At 41.4% G+C, this 27,955-nt stretch overlaps 1 protein-coding gene across 1 annotated transcript in view; it reads left to right on the forward strand.

Moving 5' to 3' along the window:
• The window catches only part of LOC149462125 (cytosolic beta-glucosidase-like), a 117,486-nt gene that overhangs the window by 49,099 nt on the left and 40,432 nt on the right, over window positions 1-27,955 (forward strand). The window contains exons 3-4 of the mRNA XM_089677486.1: window positions 19,168-19,395; window positions 24,340-25,142. Of these exons, the coding sequence (XP_089533612.1) occupies window positions 19,168-19,395; window positions 24,340-25,142 (1,031 nt within the window). The remainder of the gene's footprint in view (window positions 1-19,167; window positions 19,396-24,339; window positions 25,143-27,955) is intronic.

Raw genomic sequence — 27,955 nt, forward strand, 5'->3', positions numbered from 1 at the left:
ACTTGACTCCTAGTATGCCACCACATTTTAGAAAGTGTCTGAATTCCTGGTGTTCAGTTTTGAGCTTGTATGAGATTTTTGTCATTGACTTTAGAGATTCCCTAAAGAATAAATTTGATTCAGCTGCAAGAGAGTAACTTGGAAGGGGACTGATACAAAGGCTGCTGTACACTTACCTTGTTGAAGGCGCCTAGGAAAGTGTAAAGCCAGGGGAGGATTCAGTCTACATGAGTTCTGATGCAATGTGGAAGAGTCATTGCTGGTTGCAAGGTCTGACTCTGCAGGGGGGGTGTCAGACCTCAGCAGAGAGACCACTGCTTCCAGACCATGAGCAAGGGTTCATATTAGACTGCAGCTGCTTTCTAAAGATAACAAACTGTGCGGCTTTTTGTTTTGATGCCATGGCATGTATTTAGCCGCTTTAAACGAAAATTTCAGCTAGACTTTATATAATTAATAAATGTGCGCATGGGCCTTATAAGGCATTTTAAAAGTGTAGTTTTTCTGTAGCGCATGGACATCTAGTAATATGAAACAGTACTATAATACAAATAAATCAGATATGCTATGTCACCAATTGTTAATGTATTGTAGCAATAGTCAGATTTGAAGCAGAAAGTACATATAAGATGAGCGCTAAATCCATGAAAAAAAAAAATCAATGCTAGAAAAATCCAATTTCAACCATTTTCTACTGGATCAATAACATAAATTTTGAGACAGTACGTTACTTACCAAAAACTTTATAGATTACTCAAGTTATGGATTTTTATATCTTATTAACAAAAATACTGAAGCTGGTCTGTTTACACAGAATAGCCACAGATGACAAATGAGATTAATTGCCAACGTTTGTTTCAGTTGAAGGCTACCTAAAAGGCGCTAGGCTGTGATATAAATGTTTTTAGGCACTAGAGGGCGACAACATCAAATAAAAGAAGAGGTGAACCATTAGGAAGCATATCATTTCGCCATAGAATCTCCGTCTGATGCTTTGGAAGTTGGTTGTTCTTGGATATTCCTGATTCAATGCTTTATTTAGAACTGCTAAATAAATTATAGCTAAGGAGAGTGTAAGAGCTGACTCAATTATGTGATGGGGATTTAACAAACGCTTGTTCCGCTTTGAAATCTTTCATGTGGAATAATAGGAGCCTCTGCCTGTTATCATGTCTAATGCAGGCTTGCTATATTGAGGCATTATTATTATTATTATTATTTTACTATTTATACAGTGTAGTCTTTGAATATTAGAGCAGTAAACCTATGTTTTACGCAGATTATATCAGTTTATTCATCTAACAAAAGGTGTAAAAGCATGTTTAAAGTGGTAGTAAATTTTACCAATATTTTTTTTAAATGGGCCCCTGAAGGATTGTGCCATAATGTATTAGTATGCACTGCCTATTAGCACTGTATGAGAGGCTTAATGGGGGTAGGGAGGGAAATGGAGGGCATTGGTTGCTCTACATGCTGCCCCCGTCACCTCCCTATCCCTGTCCTGCTGCTCCAGGCCTTTGTGGCCTCCCCTAGCCCCCCTTCCCGGGCATTGCTGGGTTTTCCCCTCCCACCTCCCTTCAGCTGCTGCAGGGGATACTGTCAGGACAAAGAGCAGAGAAGGGGTCGATAAGTGTGTAATTTTCTGCCCCTTCCTTGTTTTAATGAATAGATTCGGTGATCAGTAACCATCATTGACTGTTTTTTTTTAGTCATTCATTGCTGAAGCATAGTACACTTTGTTTACTATGCTTCAGTTTATGAATGAATGAGAAGCTCTGTACACAGCTATACCTGTTCATTCATTTTGTGCTGTTGAGGCTGCAGAGATGGTGATTGAGGTGTCCTCAATCCCCTTTCTCTGTCTCAAATGTGAAACATCAGAGGTCTGTTTAGACCCCTGATATTCTACCAAAGCCCCTAACAGGGTGTCCTAAAAACAAATAAAAAAATAATATATTGTAAAAATAAACAAACAAAATGGTAAAAAATAATACTAAAATAATAACAATAAAATGACTGACACCAGTGGTGGAACTACCAGGGTCACAAAGTTTGCACTTTCAACCGGACCCTGGCTTTCTGTCACTGTGGGAGGACCCCAAGACAGCAGGAAGGAAGCCCACTGTCGGGCCATAATAAAGTGTCCCACAATGGGAGTAAAGGGCCCCGGGATCAATGGGAAGGGCCCCAGCTGGGGGCCAGAGAGGCCCTTCATGGATTCCTGCACTGGGGCCCTGAAGGTTCTAGTTACGCCTCTGATAGTTTACTACCACTTTAATATAGAACAACCAGTTATATTCTGCCTCTTTAAAGTGAACCTTCATTCATTTTTCTACATTGGTTGAATTTACTCGTCTGTAATTTGCAACATTTTTTCTTCTGCAGAGTGCAGCCTGTGGCATTTCTTGCCTAGTCGAGAATTCCATTCCCTCTGCCCAAAGCCTCCTGGAATAGCCACATCAGGGTAATACCAATAGGAGGTCAGTTGCTAGGACCCTGAAGAGACAACTGCTCTCCTGATGATGTCAGAAAAAAAGTGTGGGACTCAGCAGAGCAGCTCTGGATTCACTGGGCTGGTGAATGCTATGTCAACTCCACCCAGACATTTGTCAGCTGTGCAGTGACTGCATCCTATCTGATGCAGCCACTGTTCTAGTATTTAGACAGCTGTAGGCTACCTGGATACAATAGTCAGCAGTGCTAAAGAGTGCGGATGGAGGAATCTGTTGTTTTTTTGTTTTTTTTTATTGAGAAATCTAGTCTCACATGGTAAGCTTAGGGCACGGGTGTCAAACTGGCGGCCCTCCAACTGTTCCCATGAAGCATTGCAAGATTGACAGTTACAAGCATGACTCCCAAAGGCAGAGGCATGATAGGACTTGTAGTTTTGCAACAGCTGGAGGGCCACCAGTTTGACACCCCTGGCTTAAGGGGTTCAGAGGGTTAAAGGATTAGTTCATCTTTTGAAAAAAAATAAAATAAATGCTACTTTTTTGCAGGTAAAAAAATATGCATTTTTTTTTTTTTGTTCTCAGGAGCCCGCAGAGCATTGTACCCATGATCAGGCGCAATGTCAAGCTCCTGCAAACTCTCAGGATAGCTGTCTGGCTGTACCTCGTATGGGAAGGCAGTTACTTGAGAGCGGGGAGATCAATGAACTACCAGAGCGCTCACCAGCACCCTCGTAGATCATTAAGAACTACAAGCCGTCAGCCTCAATGGTTGACTGTACTTGTAGGCTATTAATTCACAGGAAATGGTGAATGAATGACGCAGCCTTGTGGGTGGAGCCTCACACTGCCCTGTTGCTTTTAAATTTTGACCGTGGGAGCAGGGAGAGGATCTCCTGCCTGCTGTCACAGGGAGGGGGGAGACCAGGCTTGCAGGGTGCAGATGCTGGAGAATGTTACATGTTCCACCCTCAAAATAGGTGGAACCTGTAAGATATTCCAGAGGTGAACATATCCTTTAAATTATAACTTGACATTTCCCAACTGTCATTAAAATGAAACTCCATTTCTTTTTTTTTTTTTTTAGCGCAGGGAAGATTTATAACTTCTGTCAGGTCTTAGACACACAACAATAAAGCATGACAGAGATTCCCACTCTATCCAAAATTTTTTAAAAAATGTCAAAAGTTGCCCTTTTAAAAAAAACAGGAGTTCAGTAAATCAAAAACATTTATCATGGCATACCTAACTTCGTGTTGAGGGCCAGACCGGACATACTGTAATTGTATTCTTGTAAATTCCAAGCCTTATACTGCAGAGCGGACAGTCATGCTTGGAATGTGAGAACTGACAAGGACGGTGAGTCACTTCCATCTGCATGAACAAATGACAGAGGCCAGCAGGCCTTCCCCACACATCCAGCCCTCCATTCACTCGCTGATTGGATCAGTTACTGCACAGCTGTTCACTGCACTCAGCAACAACTGACACTGAAATCACACTAGAGAGACTGACATTCTGCTGAAACACACACACATATATATATATATTTTTATATTCATGCATTGCTTTTATTTTCTTTTACAATAAAGAGAAGCATGAATTGATCACTATGCAGATGGGTGTCAAAATGCATGCTTTTGGAGCTTATTTCCGAATGTCAAACAACAAAAAGGAAAAATTCCCATCTCTAAGTTGCCAACCAGCCTGCAAACAAACCGAATTACCCTATTTACAGTATGCGTTAAAAACAGGGGTTTAGTTAACACACATTTGCAAATACATGCGTACGCTACAGAGCCTCGTCCAGGGGCGGACTGACCATTTGGAAACTCGGGCACTGCCCGAGGGCCCAGGGTCAGTAGGGGGCCCCATGAGATGCCCCTGGTACCTTTTTCATAGGCTTTTTTCAGTTTGGGCAAGGACACAGGGGTCCCATGATCCCCTATTGCCCGGGGGCCCCATGAGTTGTCAGTCCGCCCCTGGCCTCGTCACAGCACCCCAATGTTCTGTAGTTCTTAACTCTCCAATTTTAAGAGCCCCCATCGTAGAGGCACATGCAGGGGCGGACTGACCATTTGGAAACTAGGGCACTGCCCGACGGCCCGGGGTCAGTAGGGGGCCCCATGAGATGACGAAGCTGAGTGAGATACGCCCATCGGCGAAACGCGTTGACGTCATACGTCAGATACGTCACTTCCGGTCATGCGCACTAGGTGGAACGCACGCTGACCCATAAGGCGGAAGCCATCTTCACATGTCATGAGGCAAGCGTGAGCAGCACAGGCGCTGAGAGGGGGCTGGAACCCGCGGTATATCGGCGGATGTCAGCGGTGGTTCCTGGGCCTCTGTGGCCGTGTTTGGCAATATCCATGAAGGACATCTCTTTCATTCCCTTTATCCACGGCACAGGTGGTGAGTGGATTGTTACAGGACATTAGATATACGGTCCTCTGTGATCAATATGACCTACATATCTTATTGAGTGCAAGCTCTGTCAGTGACTTCCCACATTATTTGTTTCACTACAGGATGGGGACATTATGGTGCTTTGTGTAGGATACAGGACATACCGCATATAGTTCAACAGGCAGAAGATTCCTTGGGATATGTCTTGCTTTTCCTACAAAGGGTGGTGTGTAGTCCACATACAGTGGTGAAGATACCATTTCAAGCAGAGTGCTGCAATCTGCACCTTTTCTCCCATCCTGGGAATAAATGGGGCTTATTTCCATTCAAGAGCTTTATGACGCAGCTGTTCACATTACAGATGAACGGGCCCCAACCACGTGTGCCGGCACAGGAATGTATTGCATCATATATTTGACATTTATGTCTTTTTCCAAACAGGCCTGAGGCTTACTGTTCCCCTCTTCACGCTTATTGTGCTTACTGCATTTCATACATGTGATATACGTATATCCATAGTATAATTTTTGGATTCCCTGTTCGGGATTCACCATTATGATATTGGTGGATATTGGTGTATATTCATTATTTAATATTATGGTATACCTATGGTATAATTTTTGGATACACCTCTTTTGGGAAGTGTTTACCTATGTGTTTGTACTACAGAGATATTAGACTCTTGTAGTCACTTTCTCTGCTGCACATACATTTAGACCGGTCTTGATGTCATTTTTTATGGTTTTAGGTCTGTGTGTTATTGTCTCATACTGAGGTGATGGTAAACCAGGGCGAATGCCCATATGTCATATTTATATCTGTGTAATAAAGCTTAATTTTTGGAAAATTTTCTGAGTGTCACGGTCTGTTCATAATGTAGCCGCTTTTCTGTGAATCTCTTTTCACAAACCCCCTTTTTTTGAAGGCCCCATGAGATGACCCTGATACCTTTTTCATAGGCTTTTTTGAGTTTGGGCAAGGACACAGGGGCCCCATGATCCCCTATTGCCCGGGGACCCCATGAGTTGTCAGTCCGCCCCTGGGCACATGTATTTAATGGATAGAACAAGGGCAGGTGATCCTGAGGGAGCCCACCCCTCCTTAAAGGTACAGGAGCTCATTGGACACCCAGCATATTGCACAATGGTAGCTAAGGTGTCTAGTGTGCCTCCTCACCAACAATTCAACAGTACAAAAAATGGCCACTGCCCCAGTCTATAACTGATCTTCACAGCAAGGAGCACATGGAAGGGTGACGCATGTCAAACAATAAAAGAGAAAAATTCCCAGTTCTAACTTGCCAGTCGGCCTGCAAACAAACCGAATTAACCTAATAGTATGTCTTAAAAACAGGGGTTTAGTTAGCACACATTTGCAAATACATGCGTAAGCTACAGAGCCTCGTCACAGCACCCCGATGTTCTGTAGTTCCTAACTATCCAATTTGTTTTATTTCCAAATGTATCTGGAAGCATGTAATGCTTTGCAATGGCTGAATTCACACCTAGAATTTCAGTTGTGTCTGAGTGGTTTCCTAGCCGTGATTACACAAAGCAGGAAATTTGTGTGTCCCAAGACTGGTTTGCTGGTTTCCTGCAGCTAAACGTATGTAAATTCTTGAACATCTGCATCTAGATGCAGGAGAAATTAACCTTGGAAGTGTAAAGTTTTTTTATACTTCCCCAATTAGTTTCTTCTACATAAAAGCAGGAAGACTGCAAGAACGCTATACAATCTAATTGTACAATCTCCTTTGTATTTACCAAAACTGTGTAATAAAAGGACACAACTGAACAATTTTTTCAATTTCTATCAAAAAAGGCAGACCTTTGCTCTACATAGTTGATGGTGGAAGAGATACAATCAGATCAGTAGATGTGCAATCAGATTATATAGTGTATGGCCACCTGTAGGCTTCATCTCTGTGTATAGTAGAAATATGTCCTTGTTTTGGGGATCGCTTTTCATAAAGTGATGCATTCGCATCTCTTGAATGCCGTTTTTTTTTGTGACAGCTGAACTGGGTTTTTGAATAGGAACAGTATGGTGCATCACAAAGCTAAGCATCATGGCTGAAGCATGTGTACAGCCCTGTCCAGCTGCCTTTACAGCTTAAGGCAGGCAGTTGGGGAGCAGTATAAACACAACTCAGCTGTCTATTTCCACCAACCCAAATGAAAGTGTAAATTAACTAAGCTTTACTTCATCCTTTTTGCGGTTTCCAGCAAAATGCAACTCCTGTAGGGATAAATATTAGCAGATTTAAAACTTTTAACAGTCACAAGGAATACTTGCTATAAGATCTCCAGTTCTCCAAAGGTTCTCACCATCTCAATCATTCAAATCTTCCAATTCACGTGTGGCATAAACATGTGCACTCTTCTTCCTCCTTTCTTAGAATAGTGTCCTCTCCTCATGCAAAAATGTACAAGAACGCATATAGTGCATTATCTCTTAAATATAGTAAAAAAATAAAATATTACACTCACATAGAAGTGCCACTAATGTGCCAACTAATCCACCATGTGATAACAATCACGTTATCCTTACTCTTACCCTCCAATCCAAAAATTCTCGCTTCTATATAAAAAAGGGTCTTGTAAATTTCTTCCTTTTCTTTACTTCATAATGTGATACTCCCCCCAAAAAACAAAAATCATATAGTGTAGCACTTCTAATTAGATAAGGAACAATGGTGCCAGTGTGCAATCTTTGTGATCACCATAAACCAGTGCTCAGTCCACCTTTGGTGCCCCACCACATCATGGCTCATGCACCTTACCAAATCCTCCTAGGTCTGGAGCATAGTAATCTCATAGACCACCGTTGCGCCTCATAGATCTCCTCTATTGCCAGTGGTGTATTTAGATTTTGTGCTGCCCTAGGCAACACAAAAATCTTCTCCCCCCCCCCCCCCATGGAGAGACCCTGACACCGACCAACACCCCCTCCCCCATGAAGAGATCCTGACATTGACCAGCAACACCCCAGCCCCCCCCCCACCCAAGAGAGCCTTCCACTACCACCTCCCCCCATACACTGGCAACTCCACCCCTGTGAGGGAGAAGACACTCACCTTCACAGCTCCGGACATCCCCGGGAACAAGAGTCAGGCTCTGCCTACACCATCAAGCAGCCCACAGCCTCCCTCAGATTCCACCTGGTCCCTATGCTGTGTGTCCCTTCTTCCATCCAGGTTGAGGGGGCGGTGCTGCCCCCCTGAAAGATGCTGCTGCCCCCCTGAAAAATGCTGCCCTAGGCAAATGCCTTGTTTGCCTTGTGGTTAATACACCCCTGTCTATTGCCGGTTTTCCACTCCAATATTATCCATATGCAACCTGTGTCTTCCCAGGTGGGAAGTAATATCCTGGCAGACAGAAACGTTACCAATTTTGGATACATTTGTATTTATTTTGTGTATTTGGTGAATTTTACATATATTTGGGTGATAGTAATAATAGGTAATTCCTGGGTGTGGATCTCATTACTAGTGGATGTAAAACTACAATTATTATTATTACTATTATTCAGGATTCATATAGCGCCAACAGTTTGCGCAGCGCTTTACAATATAAGGGAGACGGTACAATTACAATATATTTCAGTACAGAATGAATATGAGGGCCCGGCTCGTGGAGCCTAAAATCTAAAGGAAGGGGGAGGTGATACAAAAGGTTATAGCTGTGGGGGATGATCTGGTGGAGGTGATTCAAGTACAGTTCTTAGGTAGAGGTGGGATAGCTTTCCCTGAAGAAGTGAGTTTTCAAAGATCGCCTAAAGGCAGACAGGGTGGGGGCTGATCGGACATACTGTGGTAGGGAGTTCCAGAGGATAGGAGGCTCCTGAGAAGTCCTGGAGACAAACGTGGGAGGAGGTGATGAGGGAGCTAGAGAGGAGGATATCATGAGAGGAGCGGAGTGGGCGATTTGGGTGGTATCTGCAGATGAGGTTGGTGATGTAGCTAGGGGCAGTGTTGTGGATGGCTTTGTAAGCTCTGGTTAGTATTTTGAATTTTATACATTGGGTTAGTGGAAGCCAGTGAAGGGATTGGCAGAGAGGGGCAGCAGTCACTGATCAGTTGGTAAGGTGTATGAGTCTAGCAGCAGCATTCATAATAGACTGAAGGGGGGATAGCCTGTGTAGACCAGTGAGGAGGGAGTTGCAGTAATCAAGGAGGGGTAAAACCAAGGCGTGGAAAAGTTGTTTTGTGGTCTCATTGGTCAGGAAGGGGCAGATTTTGGAAATGTCCCAGAGGTTGAGGTGGCAGGATTTAGCCAGTGATTGGATGTGGGGCCCAAAGGAGAGGTCAGAGTCTAGGATTACGCCTAGCACCCAGGCATGAGGGGAAGGACCAATGGTTGTGCTGTTGATCTTAATGGTAAAGACGTGAGTGGGGGATCGGGGAGGAGGAAATATTACAAGCCCGGTTTTGGAAAGATTGAGTTTAAGGTAGTGGTGTGACATCCATGGTGATATGTTGCTTAGTAGATTTGTGATACGTGAGGAGATTGAGGGGGTGAGCTGGGGAGCGGAGAGATAGATCTGGGTGTCATCTGCATAGATGTGGTATTGGAAGCCATGGGAGGTTATCATTTGGCCCAGGGAGGAGGTATAGAGAGAGAAAAGGAGGGGCCCAAGGACAGAACCTTGGGGTACCCCAACAGAAAGGGGAAGAGGAGCGGATGAGGAGGCGTTGTATGTGACACTGAAAGTGCGCTGAGAAAGGTAAGAGGAAAACCAGGAGAGAGCAGAGTCACGGAGACCGATGGAGTGGAGTTTACTGAGGAGGAGCGGGTGGTCGAGTGTGTCAAAGGCAGTGGAAAGGTCAAGGAGTATGAGTATGGAGTAATGGCCGTTGGTTTTAGCAGTTAGTAGGTCGTTAGTGAGTTTTAGTAGGGCAGTTTCTGTGGAATGTTGTGGGTGGAAGCCAGACTGTCGGGGATCAAGAAGGTTGTTGTCAGTGCGGTAGCAATTCATACGGTTGTGAACAAGGCGCTCGAGAAGTTTGGAGGCAAACGGGAGTAGGGAGATGGGTCTTAAGTTATTCAAACAGGTGGGGTCCAGCGAGGGTTTTTTGAGAATGGGGGTAACCAGTGCATGTTTGAGTGGGGAGGTAAAGGTGCCCATGGAGAGAGAGAGGTTGAAGATGTGGGTTAGAGAGTTTAGGACAGAGCAGGAAGGAGGCTGCAACAGTCATGAGGGGACAGGATCCAGGGGACAGGTGGTGAAGTGGGCCTTGGAAAAGGAGTTTGCTAACTTCCTTGGTGGTAACAGGGTCGAAGGAGGAGAGTGTTGTGTGTGGTGTTGGGCCTGGTATGTTGGTTAGAGGAGGAAGCTTGACACTGGAGATCTCATCACGAAATGTATCTTAACCTCTTCGCGCCAACAGTACTCATATATCTGGCCTCTTGCCGGGTGGGCATTGATGGCTAGAGGCCACATATATGGGTACCAAAATGTAAACAATGCTGTGCCGAGAGTATGTGCCTTGAGCGCTCCCGGCACAGGTACCAGCGCTTAACAGAAAGTTCCTGATCGCAAGTAGCTTTCTGATCATGTGACCACTGACAGCCAATCATGGTGTTTACAAGATAATAAACCCCTCCTCACCTCCAGGCATTGGAAACCCCTTAAAGGGAGGTGCCAGCGTTAAGGGGTTAAAGAGGTTGTAAACCTCTGAAATGAAAAATGAACAATGCATATCCTTATGGAGGGTGAATTTGCCTCGATCTAAAGCACCAAGTGTGATTTCTGTCTGCTTTCTCATTCCTCTGCTATCTGCATGCAATTCTTTTGACAGTTTACACTGACACCAAGCAATCTCGGGAGACGGCCCTGCCCTTCCTCCAGCACACAGCAGGTGATTGATGTCCTCAGCTGTGCATGTTTCCTAATGAGACTGTGTAGAGAGTGGTGTGGCCATTCCCTCACCTGAGGTCTCAGATTACACTCAGCTTCCTGCTCTATGCAGTGCAGTGTGTGACATCAGGTCACTGCCACCTGCCTGCTGAAGCTCAGAAATGCTGTGTAAAATATGTGCTTTAGGAGGCTGTAGAGAAGAGAGGGAGGCAGATAAAGAGGTACAGCTTATATTGGAGGATTATTTTTATCTCTGTGTATCTCCCGAGGCTTGTTGCTTTACTGGGCATATGTAAGGATTTCTGAAAATGTAAGATTACAGAAATGTAATGTATCAAATTGATTTCTCTAACTCTTTTGCCAAAAAATCTTTCTCCTAGCAATTTTTTTCAGTGTATACTTTTTACACATGCGCTGTGCAGTGTGCACAGCCAGTCAACTCCCAACATCTGCACTTTGCTTGCAATGGAACTTGGTGCTGAGACGATGCAAATCCAGAGTACACGCACAAGAGTTACATCAACAGTGGCCATCCAGTTGGCACAGGGAGAAGACACTGGACCCAGGAGAAGTGTAGGAGAAGGAAAAAGCAGTGGGGGACCAAGCAGAAGTGGGGTCATCAGCTCTGGAGGAGAGCAAACCAAGAGGTACATGTGGCCATACATGGCTCAAATTTCAGCCGATTCCTACTGAGTTACCCGAAATTCAAGTTGTGGGTGGCCCTGCAAACACCACCTAGCTTGACAAAAGTCAATTTACAAATCAACTTGTAGGGAACCTGGATTGGACAGCATTTGGTGCCAAATTATACAAGTTTCTTTATGGATAGAGAACCCATATACTTGCCTTTGTAGCCACCATTTTTGACTAATTTCTCCCAGCCAGAGGCCTGCTTACTCATTCCCCAACCTGAGGCCTAACACTTGAAATAAAGGAATGTCCACACTCAAGTGCATTTTCAGCACTTTACTGCAACTTTATGGTCTGTCTCATGAAATATCACATTCAAAATGCTAACAGACCCTTCAGCATGGAATGCCATCAGTATCACTCACTGTCACAGGCCCCCAAGGCCATACACACCACGATACAGGAGTAGAAGCAGTAGAAGGTCATGGGTAGACAAGGTGACTCCAGCTTAGTGTAAAACTTCATATTGGCAGCTCTGGGGTGTCCTACTCCTATACCCTGACTGACTTAGCCCCACTCACAGCTGGAACTAATAGGGTCACCAACCTCATCTATGACATAACAACAGGAGGGACCAAATTTAAAGTAGTTGTAAACCTCAGACATAAAATATGAACAAAGCATATCCCTCTATAGTGTATACCTGTCTCGATTAAGAGCACTAAGTGTAATTTCTGTCTGTGGCTTCATTCCTCTGCTATCAGCATAAATCACTGCTGACAAGTTTTTCTGACACCAAGAGAAAAATGGTGACAGAGGAGGGAGCTCCAGTAGATTGACAGCCTTAGCTCTATGTGTTGAGGGGGTTTGTCCCTTCCCTCAAATCAGCTCTTAGGCTCCATTCACATCCGAGCCTAGTGTTTTTAGTATGATTTTTTTTCGTGCATATTTCACCGCGATTTTAGCGCATTTTTATAGAACGTTTTTAGCCGCTTTTGAGCTTTGGCATTTTTTTTATCAGCCAATAGAGAAAAATATCATCTATTGCATCATCTTTTCTCTGTTTTTCAGTTTTTTTAGTTTTTCCATCAGCTTTTAGTTTTTTTTTAATTATTATTATTCATTTATTATTATTTTGTTTTTTGGTAGGGTAACGGGTTAGAGTTAAGGTTAGGTTAGGATTAGGGTTAGTATTTTATTTCTTATTTATTTATTGTATTTTATGTATAATATTTTATTTATTATTTTCTTTTTTTACCCTTTTTTATTTATTTTTTCTTAGGGTGATAATAATATAATAATATGAATACATAAATGTAAAATAAATACACAAATACATTAAAACAATCATAAATAAATACTTGTAATAATAATTAACCTTAACCCCTTAAAACCTAAAAAAGTAATAAAATAATAATTTATTTTTATTATTATAATTATTATTGTATTTTTTTGTTCGGGTGTTTATTATTATTATTATTATTATTATTATTAATAATTTATTTAATTTTGTTTGTTAAGGTTAGGGGTTAATTTATTATTTATTTCTGATTGATTTATCATGATTTTTTTTATTTAAATGTGTATTTATTTGATTTATTTTACATTTATTTATTCCTATATCATTACTTTTAAAAAAATTTTCACTTGAGCAGAAAATCACGCAAAACGTGCTTTAAAACACGTGAAAGTGCGCAAACACACCACTTGCACTTATCTATTCCTTTCTATGAGAATAAAAAACGTGCCAAAAATGTGCAAATCTGCCCAATTTGAGCTACAAAAGTAGCTTCAAAACTTTGAGCTTCAGGCGTTCTGCTTCAGGCAACTTAGAGTAAAGATGTGAACCATCTCCATAGAGTAATATTGATTTTTTTTCTTCCCCTGAGCCTTTTGGAGTTTCAAGCTTCACACTACAAAATGCTCTGGTGTGAATGGGGCCTTAGTGTCACGTCCCCTACTACTCCCTAATGAAGATCATCACACTGGTGATGTTTGACGTGTCGATGTATATCTGTTGGAATAAAAATGTGCTAAAAACGCATCAATCTGCCTGAATGGAGCTACAAAAGTAGCTCCAAAACTTTTTTGAACTTCAGGCGTTGTGCTTCAGGTGACTTGGAGTGGAGATGTGAACCGTCTCCATACAGTAATCTTAGATTGTAAGCTCCAAGGAGCAGGGCCCTCCTAACCCTCTTGTATTGAACTGTATTATTGCTGTATTATCTCCCATTATATTGGATTTATAAAGCGCTGATCAAACTGTTGGCGCTATAGAAATCCTGTATAATAATATAGATTTTTTTTTTCTCCCTGACCGCTTTAGAGCTTTGGGCTCCAAAATGCTCAGGTGTGAATGGGGGCTTAGAGCTCTCCTCACTGAGCCCTGCAGAGTGTAACTTCAGCTATCCTCTCTCTGTTTTTTGACAGCTCTACAAGCTTTTGAAATTAATCACTTTGAACAGCTGTAGAAGAGGGGGGGGGGGAGTCCTCTTTTTTTGGTGGGACTTTAACGGCACAATTTACTTGTATGATAAATTTCAACAATTCAGAAGAGATTTTTTTTATAAAAACAGTATGAAATTTTATTTTTAAAATCTTCAAAAATATAAAGCTACAATACATATTGCGGTGGTGTCATCAGAGATGGTATTGCAAATCTAATCATGGATCATGCATGGTTCTCACTTGACGCGTTTGGAGATCAACAAAAATCTCTTCTTCAGAAGTACTCAAGAAAGCATGGTGTCTATAACAAACATATATATATCAATATACATAACACAATCAAATTATTGTAAACAATTTGATACTTTACAATATGGTTATACACTTTTTACAAATTGTAAAGTATCAAATTGTTTACAATAATTTGATTGCATCATGTATATTGATACATATATGTTTTTTATAGACGTCATGCCTTCTTGAGCAATTCTGAAGAAGAGATTTTTGTTGATCTCAAAACACATCAAGTGCGAACCATGCATGATCCATGATTAGATTTGCAATACCATCTCTGATGACACTGCCGCAATATGTATTGTAGCTTTATATTTATTTTTGAAGATTGTAAAAATAAAACTTCAGACTATTTTTTTATAAAAAATCTCTTTTGAATTGTTGAAATTCATCATACAAGTAAATTGTGCCGTTAAAGTCCCACCAAAAAAGAGGACTTACCCCCCCTTGTATTTGTTAGGGATGTTGGCACTTTGTGTATTATATCCCTTCCTCTGTAGAGAAGACTGTGGAGAAGACTGCAGATAGACAGCTACAATTTATGTAGGAGGATTTGTTTGATCTCTGTGTATCACCTGAGGATAGTCCCTTCATTGGGTATATGTAAGCATTTACAACCACTTTAATGAGACATTGCACCTGCCAACAAACTGAAGTGGGTGGAAAATTATCAGCTGAACAGTGACTTATTTCTATCAGATGCAGTCACTTTTTAGGTATTCAGGCAGCCACTGGTATCATGCCTGCCTTGAATACAATAGCTGATAGGGTAGATTCCCCCTTCTACTTTGTTATCATAAATGGGAGAGTAACTTGATATTTCTTGTTCAACCTGTGCAGCTGAACAAGGGAAATGGAGCTGTGTATGGCTAGCCTAGTCTGCCATAATGCGCAAGTATGATATAGCGAGGTTTGCCTAAACTTGGCCATCTTACACATCCACTGCAAATTCCTGTAAGGGAACGGTCTGTGTGCATTATAAAGCATCATGGAATTTGTTGGCATTCTAGAAATTTATCACGTTAATAAATATTTGCTACAGATCTGCGGCTGCTATATTTTGTGCAAGTTCTCCTAAATTATTTGCATTACAGTAATTAAAAGAAAAAAATTCAACTTCCTTTTTTCGTGACTCCAATTTTAATGAAGGCCTGTTCACTGATAAGAAAAACATTAGCCAGCCATTAATGGCAGCACTCAGGAAGTGGGAGCCTGAGGGAAAGACAAGTGCAATCACAGCATGAGTGAAAAAGATGATATAAGTAGCGCATTTTATAGCACAAAGATCTGCTGCTAATGATGAAGGTCATTTAAAGCCTCTTAATGGGAATATCCCTTAGCAACACATTTCATGTCCACAGTACTGAATTCCAAAAATATCCCTTTCTAATCAAGCGCACACTATTGGCTGGTGTAATTCCACCATCCACTGAAAAATCAATGATAATAATAAAGAAAATAAAGACTGTGAATCTTTTTGACGTTAATATGGGGTTTGGATGTTCTCTTTTTATCCACATTACAGACAAACAATTGGGAAAGCTCATTAAAGGGTTTTCCAGGATAAGTTAACTTAAAGTGTATCTAAACCAAGAACAAAAATATATTATGTTTGTGTGTACCGTTCCTTAGATGTGGTGGCTGCATTAGTTTTCATATTATAGGCTAGGAACATTTCCACCAAGTATAGAAAATACCAGAAATGACGATTTCACACAAAAAAAACAACCAAAAACCATTTTGAAGATTTCAACAGGTAAAATGAAGTACACGCATTTTTTAACTTCTATTATTCAAGAAAGAAAGCTTGATTATGGAACCCATCTTCCCATAAGAAACTTTAATGAAAAACCTTCACAGGCCCCAATATATGTCCCCCATAAAGCCATCATTATCCACAAGACCCCATGGGGTTTATTTACTAAAGCTGGAGAGTGCAAAATCAGACTCACTTCTGCATAGAAACCAATCAGCTTCCAGGTTTCATTGCCAAAGCTTCATTGAACAAGCTGAGGTTAGAAGCTGATTGGTTTCTATGCAGAAGGGAGTCTGATTTTGGACTCTCCAGCTTTAGTAAATAAACCCCTATGTGTCACAGATCACTTAAGGTGTAACAATATTGTTTCAAAAAATAAAAAAATAAAACAGAACTTGATCTGTTGATAATTGATCCAGGGAATATCCGATTGCCTCTCAGGGGATCAGGAAGGATTTTTTCCCCAGCAGGAGCAAATTGGATTATGCTTTGTTGGTTTTTTGCCTTCCTCTGGATCAACTGTGGGTATAGGATTATAACTTTTTTATTTTTCCTCTATGGTTGAACTGGATGGACTTTTGTCTTTTTCCAGCCAAGACTAACTATGTAACTATGTAACTTCTCACAAAATATGGATTCCTAATAATATACCTAAAATCTAACAGTAATGTTAAATACCCCATATAGCAGCACTCCGTTGTCTAGTGTGGTTACATGTAAAATTAATATGAAAACCATTGTTAAAAAAAACTAACCATTGTCTAAACCCCTGATGTCTGACTTTAGAGACAAAGAAACTGACTGTAGCTCAGAGAGGCCATACCTGCTGGGGCAGAGGTAGCTGAGCAGATGCTAAGCAGCCAGGTGAAAGGCTCTCCACTGTCAGAATTGGAGTGCAGGCATCCAGGCCAGAAGCTAATAATACACAGCTTCTCCAGAAGACAAATCTACTTTGGGAAACACCTCCCTGATTGCTATCACAGCATTGCAGTTCCAGTAGGGTTGCCTTGTGTGCTTGGGTGTGAATACCTCCAGTTGTTCATTTGTGTTACTAGAGCTACCTTGGACGTCACTAAGAGGGACTCTGTTTATGGAGATAATCACAAGTAGCTGTTTGTGTTCTGAACAGTTTTCTAAAGTAGTAATTCTCAGCTGTTGTTATAAAGTCTTATAGAATGCTATGCGCTCTGATTGAGCCACAGAGACATTGCTGCAAAGATTCCATGTTTGTGCAGCTTTCATATTCCGTTTTGTATCATTCTGCATGTTTTGCTATTCTGTACCTGCTTTGCATTGTTCTTCCTAATTGTTCATCTATTTAGTAACCTGCAAGTTACAATTACAGTGGGGATTGAAAGTTTGGGCACCCCAGCTAAAAATTTGTATTAATGTGCATAAAGAAGCCAAGGAAAGATGGAAAAATCTCCAAAAGGCATCAAATTACAGATTAGACATTCTTATAATATGTCAACAAAAGTTAGATTTTATTTCCATCATTTACACTTTCAAAATAACAGAAAACAAAAAAATGGCGTCTGCAAAAGTTTGGGCACCCTGCAGAATTTATAGCATGCACTGCCCCCTTTGCCAGGCTGAGACCTGCCAGTGTCATGGATTGTTCTCAATCATCGTCTGGGAAGACCAGGTGATGTCAATCTCAAAGGTTTTAAATACCCAGACTCATCTGACCTTGCCCCAACAATCAGCACCATGGGTTCTTCTAAGCAGTTGTCTAGAAAACTGAAACTGAAAATAGTTGACGCTCACAAAGCTGGAGAAGGCTATAAGAAGATAGCAAAGCGGTTTCAGATGTCAATATCCTCTGTTCAGAATGTAATTAAGAAATGGCAGTCATCAGGAACAGTGGAAGTTAAAGCAAGATCTGGAAGACCAAGAAAAATATCAGACAGAACAGCTCGCAGGATTGTGAGAAAAACAATTCAAAACCCACATTTGACTGCACAATCCCTCCAGAAAGATCTGGCAGACACTGGAGTTGTGGTGCACTATTCCACTATAAAGAGATACTTGTACAAATATGGTCTTCATGGAAGAGTCATCAGAAGAAAACCTCTTCTACGTCCTCACCGCAAAAATCATCGTTTGAACTTCGCAAATGAACATATAGACAAGCCTGATGCATTTGGAAACAAGTTCTGTGGACCAATGAGGTTAAAATCCAACTGTTAAGCATGGGGTTGGATCAATCATGCTTTGGGGTTGTGTTGCAGCCAGTGGCACAGGGAACATCTCACGAGTAGAAGGAAAAATGGATTCAATAAAATTTCAGCAAATTTTGGATGGTAACTTGATGCCATCTGTGAAAAAGCTGAAGTTAAAGAGAGGATGGCTTCTACAAATGGATAACGATCCTAAACACACCTCGAAATCCACGGGGGATTACATCAAGAGGAGTAAACTGAAGGTTTTGCCATGGCCTTCACAATCTCCTGACCTCAACAGAATTGAAAATCTATGGATAGACCTTAAAAGAGCAGTGGGTGACAGACAGCCCAGAAATCTCAAAGAACTGGAAGACTTTTGTAAGGAAGAATGGGCAAAGATACCTCAAACAAGAATTGAAAGACTCTTGGCTGGCTACAAAAAGCTGTGATACTTGCCAAAGGGGGCAGTACAAGATATTAACTCTGCAGGGTGCCCAAACTTTTGCAGACGCAATTTTTTTGTTTTCTGTTATTTTGAAAGTGTAAATGATGGAAATATAATCTAACTTTTGTTGACATATTATAAGAATGTCTAATCTGTAATTTGATGCCTTTTGGAGATTTTTCCATCTTTCCTTGGCTTCTTTATGCACATTAATACAAATTTTTAGCTGGGGTGCCCAAACTTTCGATCCCCACTGTACTTCTTTCCAGATCATTCAACCAATTCCCGCATCCTGTTACATGTCTAATATGTGCATGTACGCTGCATTTGACACTTTAGTTGCAATAGACTTACCCTCCTATGACCTTCCTATTGTAGGACCCAGATAAAAGCACATTGCAAATAAATTGCTAGAGATGGATAACCACAATACTAGAGATTGATAACCACAAAATTGCTAGCGATGGATAACCAATATACTTGCTTATAAAACCAGAGATATATCTGTAATGGAGCAAATGCAAAAAGATGAGTCTCAGGTTCAAATTATGAGCATTGCTAAGAATTATATTTGGTACCTAGGGGGCCAAGACATATTTTATTTAGACACTTTAAAAAAAGAGGCTCCTTTGTGTGTTACATTGACATATATGGTGGATTGCTTAAGAGCTGGGATACCTGTAAAGCGTTGTCCTGTTTGCCTTTCTTCAGGAGGATGGGATGCAGATGGGAAAGGCCCCAATGTCTGGGATACATTCACCCATCAGGGAGGAGATCGCGTTCATAAGAACCAGACTGGAGATGTTGCTTGTGGCAGCTACACTCTGTGGGAGGAAGATTTGAAATGCATCAAACAGCTTGGATTGACTCATTACCGCTTCTCTCTTTCCTGGTCACGTCTGTTACCTGATGGGACGACAGGTTTTATCAACCAGAAAGGTAATTGTTTCTTACGGATACAAGGTTGAAGCTTTAATCAAGGTTATTGCTATTGTCTGGCATAATTAATTCCGGGTGTTCACGAGCATCAATCTATGTAGTGGTACATTGGGAAGATCAAATAAAGACTGCCAACTATATTTGCTGTCTATTAATTCCATGTTCTAATTACTATAATATGTGATGTATTGACTTTGTACAGCCTCATCACTGTTATGCCACCATTTAAATTATATCGCTTGCCAGAGAAAATCCGTATATGTAAACAGTAAGTGGGAGCCTCAGATATATAAATCAACATTTCCTGCAATTAAGGCAATGTTGCTGGGTAAGGCAACTAACTGATCAGATTCTGTGTTTGTGAGTTTTCTATGATATGGTAGAAAATTAATGCAACACAGGGCATATTCTTCTAATTAAGTTTTGTAGGTCCTCTATTTCAACTTAGCAATGTAGCTCTCCTTTTTAGAGTAACTACATTCCAGTATACAATGATAAGCTAGCAGACGTCCATGTTTTTGCATTCTTTCCAGATTTTTTGTTATGACCTTAGATGTAGAGATTTGTAAATTAGCCATGAGGGGGAGCTCTGTATTTCATTTGAGCTCTGCAGCCTCTTAAAAGAAAGGCTCTCCCCCTGAATAAGCTAGCTGCCAGGATCTCATGCTGCATACTCGTTTCAATGGTTTGAACCCATGACCTGGAATAAGCAAGCAGACAAAGAGTATTTCTTAGATTTTCCTTAAAGAGAAACTCCAGCCTTACAATCAAAAATAAGATTATCAAATCCTAAAACTGGTCCCTATATAAAAGTAAGAAAAAGCATCCTTACTAGTCCATGGAGTCCAACACTACTGCTTGTAGAGAAAATTCTCCCTAAACTGCTACTCTCTAGTGCTGCCATCTTTAATTTAGATCTGGTGCATGCGCAGACACGCCACAGGGGTCTTTGCCCAGTCTACAGTTCTTGGCAGATCCTCACATCATATCTACACAGGTGCAGACACTCAGCAGGTCCTACCAGTAAACTAGCATGCCGTATTTGTGTAGTCATGAGATCCTGCTGGCTGCTTCCTGGGATGAGTGGTGTAGAAATCCCCGGAACCTGTTCACGGGACTGCGCACATACATGGAAATGCTACAAAAGACCCATGCACCTTGCGTAAGTGAGAATTACAACACTGAACTTTAGGAAAAAATATTTACTGAAATTTGTTTTTCTTTCAGTTGCAATTGTGTTTTAGGGAGGAGGCAGGAGTGAAGAACAATAACAAACTGGGTGAAGGTCCACTTTAACTATTTAATTCCCAGTAACTGCTTACTTCAGGGGTGTCAAACTGGTGGCCCTCCAGCTGTTGCAAAACTACAAGTCCCATCATTCCTCTGCCCTTGGAAGGCATGCTCGTAACTGTCAATCTTGCAATGCCTCATGGGACTTGTAGTTTGGCAACAGCTGGAGAGCCATCAGTTTGAGACCCGTGACTTACTTGGTTAGTAACTAAAGTATTAAATGTGAAGGAACAGCAAAATAGCTGGGCGCTAAGCATTTTCAGAGGTAGGTTAGTAAAGACAGTGACCCTATTTGTGTCATGATACATTTACTTTAAGAGAAGTTTGTGAATTAAAAAACAAACAAACTTTTATTCTCACCTAAGTGGATGCAGTATCTGTCCCCTGCTGCCTCCAAGACAAAGAACTGAGCGATCAAAAACTGCTGATCACTCAGTTCTTGGTCTTCACTAAGCAGAGAGCTGATGACTCTCAGCAGCTTTGGCTTTGGTCCTACTACTTCTTTAACAATTGTTGAGATAAGGGATTGGCAGCATTGAGAGTACATTGGTTTTAGTAAGTCAAGAGACCCGTAAAAATGCATAATCAGAAGGAACAATTAAGCACAACCACTGTGTAGCATCCCCCACCCCTTTCCCTTGCAAGCCTGAATGGAAATATTTTAGGATGGTGAGCAAAAACACATCCATACCATAGCAATGCAGTACATCACTTATAAAGGAGAAGCTAGCCATCTAGGCAGTATGGCATTTTAATGGGTCAGCTAACCCTATGACTTCTTTTCTGAGAAAAAAAGTTTATTCATGTATGTATTTCTAACTCTGAAAAGTACCTTTCTCTCTTCCTCCTCCAAATCTCCAAATTCAGTTGGTTTTTTTCACTGCTGTGGTTCAACTTCCTGGCAGAAGGTGTCTACATCCATTCTCCATGGTCCCCCTGTATATAGGAACATAGCCACCATTTCTTGCTCGCTCCCAAGATGGACTATGGGATCTGTAGTGTGCATAGAGTAGTACACCTAATGTCCACTACCTATTCCAAAAAAAGGGAAGTGAGGTTCATGAGCTCATGGGGACATTACAAGGAGAAAGTAAAACACGGTAAGAAGCGGTTTAATGAAAAATGCATTACAGGTCCATTTAGTAGTAGATGTGTATGGGTTATTTTTGGAGAAGGATCTTGTTTAAAGTTACTTTAAACACAACCATTATGTTGCAGAAAACAGAGTTTGTGTGTGTTAAGAGCAAATTTCCATGTGTGATCAAGTAAATGAGAGCACCCAATGAAGTGTTGAGCGTTGAGCCCAATAGCTTTAGTAATTCAGCCAGTGGAATCAAGAGAACAAAATGGCAACCACTGCATTTCAAAGGCCAGATGATTCCCCCTAATGATCAAATTGGGACCAGTGACTCTGTCCGTGCATCCGCCGCATCCCAGCAGACATGAATGGGACTGCCTGCATGGGGAGGCAAGGATGGCCCATCACACAGGTGTATGGCTAGGCCTTAATAAAATGAAATATTTTACATTTTGTTTTTTGGATTTAAATATGGTTCACTTCACTTTGTCCAGTCTGCAGAGAATCACTCAATCCAAAACCTGCAAATAAAACTTCTAATAATTATCTGTAAAGCGAATGTACAAAATGGAACTTCACCCCGGCATCGGGATGTACCCTAGCCATTCAGTGGCCATCGGAGGTGGCATTCTAAACGTACCATTATGACATCATAAACTAAAGAACTGCTGAGGGTCTGTGATGACTGGAGATCAGCTGAACATGTTCACTCTATAACAATGCTTTATGTAGAGGTGTAAATAGAACATTACTAAAAATAGCATACCTAATCTTGTAGTTAAATAGTTATTTATTCATGGCACAGCACATCAATTATTCATTCATCAGTCATAATATTTGGGGTTTAGTGGGTGATTGTTCCATTCATTAAGGTTTATAGCTGTACAGTTCTGCTGAGAACTAGTGCTAGTTTCTGATATTATCCCTTTGCTTATGTTTTACTGAATGTTTATAGAATAATAAAGCAAATGTGAATTCTGTTTTTAATATGGTGCTTTGCAGTTGTGATTAAAATCCTTTGGGTATACATATCAATATTTCCCTGTGCTTTTGGATGAAAGGGGCAAATTGAACAATAATGATAACAATAAAGGAAGCTAAGAGTATTATTTCCCTTTAGAAAGTGATCTTGTAGTCATTCCCTGACAAATTATTGTCACGTACCTGGTTGAAGCTGAGCTGACGAGAGGGCTTTCCCTTACATCTCCTGGAGGTGGTGACAGGATATAACAGGGCACAGGTACCTTGTAGGAGATCCTGGCTGGAAGAACCTTGCAGCAGGTGCAGAGCAGCAGGTGGACTGATGAGCTGGCCGATGCAAAGACACAGCAGCAGGTGCAGAACCGCTGGCCGCCAGCAGGCTGCCAAGCAGGCAGATGTAGGATACACTGGTAGATGCAGATGTAGGATACACTGGTAGATGCAGATGTAGGATACACTGGTAGATGCAGATGTAGGATACACTGGTAGATGCAGATGCACTGTAGCAGGTACAGAGCAGCAGGCAGGTGGATACTGGATCTCGGGTGCTCAGGCAGGCAGGTGTCAGTATCAGCTGGGCATCAAAGGTGCAGAATCAGGAACCAAAACAGAACCAGAGCCAGGCCAGGATATGGGGTGAGCAGAGAGGGTACCAAAACAGCAAACAGAAGGCAGGGTGAGGTCACAAGTCAGAATCAGCAACAGGGTATCAGGAATAAGCAGGGTCAAGATAAGCTGGGTAGTACAGGATCAGGTCACAAATGGGAGAAGCTGATAACCACTCCGCAATCCTCTGGTCTCTGGATCTGCTTTAAATCGGAAAGTCAGCGCCAAGTATTTACAGCAGCTACAATGATGAGGAGCATGAATAACTCCCCTTTCCAGGTCACCCTTATCCTTGTGATTAAGCTGTTTCGGTGAAATCTATCAAGTAAAGTGATCTTGGGCAAGGAACACTATAGAAGCAGCTATTTCACTGATGGTTTGATAAAGGATGTTTAAAAGGAAGAGATATTTGGAGTGTGGCTCTTATCCATTTATGTTATCATATTTACACTGTTTCATTCATGTGCATATGGATGCTAACAGACATTTGTCACATTTGATCTCCACATCATATCAGTTACATTAAGTCAACCTTAAAAGTAAAAAAAAAGTTTTAAACTAATTCTGATTTACGTATTAGTCCTAATCTTTTTTTTATGCAAGATAATATCAATAAAGCTTTGTTTGCCCAATAAAAACATACAAAGCATCTTCCCGATCATGCGTGACCACTGAGATTGGCTCTCACAGCAGTCACATGAGTGGGAGACCATCATTCTGGCCCCTGATCTGTCAGAGACAGCTTGGTCAGTATGCTGGGAATGCAAAGTGCACAAAACTCTCAGCACCCAACTTCAGACTGTCCTTGACACGTATGTATGGCAGCGGGAGGGCAGGAGTAATGACAAAGTTTTTTCTAAATAAATAGGTCCATAGCAGAAATTTAAAATTTGCCCTAGTCTATAAGGTGTATATAAGTGCGAGAACTGAGCCGGATTAAGTTTCTCAAAAGTACATCAGTTAAGATGTATTTTGTTTTGTTCCCTTAGGAATCGACTATTATACCAAGCTAATTGACAGCCTGTTGGAGATGAGTGTCATTCCACTGGTGACACTGTACCATTTTGACCTGCCTCAAGCAGTAGAAGACCAAGGAGGCTGGCTTTCAGAGAAGATTGTGGAAATATTTGAACAATATGCCCAGTTTTGTTATACCATTTTCGGTGACAGAGTTAAACATTGGATCACCATTAATGAGCCGTATTATGCCTCCAGACTATCCTACGAATCAGGCATATTTCCACCAGGGAAGAAATTAAAGGGCATTGGAGGTTATAGGGCAGCACACAACATGATTAAAGCACATGCTAAAGCTTGGCATGTATATAACACATTTTTCAAAGATAAACAACAAGGATATGTATCGATAGCTCTAGATTCTGACTGGGCAGAGCCTTTAGACCCAAATTCTTTGGCTGATAAAGAAGCTACAGAGCGATATATGTTTTTTCGCCTTCATTGGTTTGCAAACCCAATCTTCATTGATGGAGATTATCCAGCAATCATGAAATCAATAATTTCTCAAAAAAGCAAGGAAGAAGGTTTGACGAGTTCTCGGCTACCTGAGTTTACAGAGGAAGAAAAAGCCATGATTAAAGGCACTGCTGATTTCTTCTGTTTAAATTATTACACCACAAGAAACGTAAAACCTCTTGATGTTATGCCAAATAAACCAAATAGTAATTCGGACACGGGAGCAGAAGGCATCACAGAACCAAACTGGCCAATAGCTGGAGCTGAGTGGCTAGCAGTAGTGCCATGGGGCATTCGTAGACTGTTGGCACACATAAAGGTAAGAATGTTTATCTATCTATACATTTTATTAGTAAGGCCTCTTTCACACAAGTGACTGGTGGGTCAGCAAAAATAGGTGGTTGAGCTGCAGTTTAATCTCGCCTATCCACCTAATGCATAATATACAGACAAAGGGGGGCTGTACACATGCTGCAGCCGCAATGTTTTGCAACAAATTTAACATGGCTTGTTGAGTTGTCTGCAGTATATTCCTATATGTTCTGGAAAATATTGTTCTCGTGCTACTGTCCACTTTAATGAAAATCTCAATCAGTCTTTTTTTTATATTTTCGATATATACAGTACATGAAGTGTGTGTCTGGGCATAATAAAAAAAGAAAATACATATTGTATATTATTACATACACATTTCCCATGCTTTATTCCTTAAAAAATGTTGTTAGCACAGAAAAATCTCCAAGAAATCCAGTGTGCTTCTAATTTTGTGTATGGGCTGGCAGAACAGTATTTTTGCTGCACTGAAATCCCAATCAGTAAAGCAGCTCTACCTGCTGGACTTCAGAACTCTGCTTATCTTTCTCCTACTCCATGGGCATACATTAATTTTTTTCCCAGCAAATCAGTGCTGCTGCCTTGACTACCGGGAGCCTGCCAACATGCTGCATGTAGGGAAAAGGCTCTTGGTAGGTGTAGTTCTTGGCATGCCTACATCAGTAGGAACTGAGTTCCAAGCGCTGCCCCTGCAAGAATATTGGAAGCCTGGTGATGATGTTATAGTGAGTAATAAAAGCTATTTCTCACTACAAGTACCAAGAAAAGAAAAATGATATGCTAAGACGAGATGGAGAGGGAGATCAGGAGGTTGGGGGTTAAAATTGGAATGTGAACTGCTATGTTTGCTTGTTACACATACATGCTGCTTTCCTAGTGCTGTGCAGCAATTGTTCTACAGTATGTTCTACAGTATATATAATGAGGTGAGACACTGTGTGACCTGAGGTTCACCATCCACGTATCTGGCCACACACTGAAGACGTTTAGCTCCCGAAGATTGACACACCCATGTTTTTTCCTTGGAAATATTTCATTGCTTTATCTTCATCACTAATGCTTTTATCTTCAATCTTTGCTTTTTTTTTTATCCCTTTTAGCCAGCCATAGATGGATCAAATCTCAACCAGTTCAGCATGGACAGGCTGAGACTCGCTCCATCAATGGGCAGGCTGAATGTACCATTGAACAATTTGGGTACAACCAGCATGTCGGATTTATAGCATGTGATTATTCCCAGTGGCTATAGCTGCTAGCAGTAATCACTATGTTCTCCTGGCTCCCTGCGCCCCCCACCAGGAGAACACAATAGCTCAGTGGGAGGGATTCCTCCATCAATGCTGTGTTGATGTGGAAATGGAGTGATTTTCTTTCCTTCAAGCTGTGGTTGCAGGAAAGAAAATCCCGTAATCTATGGCCTGCCTTTGCCTAAAGCCTGTTACACATGATCAGAAAATCCTACAAAAAATACCACTTTTGAAGCGATCGTACAATAATCCGATCGGTAGTACACAGCTTTCGTCCGAAATTATTCTGTAGGACAAGCACGAAAATGTTTCTCGCACAATACCAGATCATACGATTTTAGTTTATTCAGTACAGTTTTCGTCCGAAAATACAATGCAATACTTTACATCACTTCTGAGTTTATATTCAGAATTTTTGTAACTTTAGTAACCTCTTCACTTTCAATATTAGACTAGCATGCAATAAAAAAAACAACGATCATTCGTCCAATATTCTCATCGTGTGTACGGGGCTTAAGATGTTTTCTATTAAACTTGGCTTCAGGGCACACAGCTGCTCCACAGCCTCCAGTACGATCTCCTGATGGCCAATGCTCTTCACCCCAAAATCATCAAGATGTTGAGGTGATAGATCCAGCAGGTCCTGCCCTGTTATGTCCCATTCTGCAAATGGGTAGTGCTGAACTGAGGGGTCCAGACCTGATCCAGCCATCCATCAACATCCAGAGAGGGGAGTTCCTTAATGCTGATATCCACACCCGTCCATCCCGTAAAGGGACCTCTGGTTTAGCTGGATCATATACCTCTAGCCCCATCCAAGTTCTTAACCCCTTAATAAAATCACAAAACCAATCTCAAGGACTGTTTGACTCCAGTGTGCAAAGTGTGGGAAATGCATGTTACCTGGCCATGCAGAGCATAGGGGGACCCAAATCAAATCCAGTGGCCCCGAAGAGGGTAGTTCTTCACATGCATACATATACACATACTAGGGTCAATGGGTGGTGGGGAGTTGAACGAATAACCCTAGTGCTACACGGAAGAAGTGCTAACCACAAAGCTGCTGTTCTATTCTGCATATGTGCATATACCCCACAGTAGGCTGAAATGGGTATTTCCAAAAAAATGTGGATATGCAGAGAGTCCTATATAATGATTTACAATGTATTGACCCATATTGGTAGCTATGCATATGGACAAACTATATTCAAAACAGGTCTGTAGTCCCATTTCTGCAGTCTATGTATACTTCTCCAGACTCTATGCATAGTTAAACAGCCTTCAGTGTGCGGTGGGGTTGTTTATAGCCAATTGATAGGGATGAGCACAGTGTTCAGTCTGAGCACAAGCTCAAACCAAGCTTTGGCTCTTTGAATATTTGGTGTGGATGAAATTGACAACTTCATTGGTTGTTAGAAAGGCAGCGGGGGCTTGCAACCTCCGTATCCTTACACGGCTGAGAATTCCTGGACACATATGGAATCGGGTGGGGTTTGGAGAGGTTACATCATTGCCTAAATATGGTTACATGACCACAATTGGGCAATAACAA

This window comes from Staurois parvus, unplaced genomic scaffold (genome assembly GCF_062004578.1).
Source record: "Staurois parvus isolate SC_StPar_1 unplaced genomic scaffold, SC_StPar_1.0 ptg000186l, whole genome shotgun sequence".
Taxonomy (NCBI): Eukaryota; Metazoa; Chordata; class Amphibia; order Anura; family Ranidae; genus Staurois; species Staurois parvus.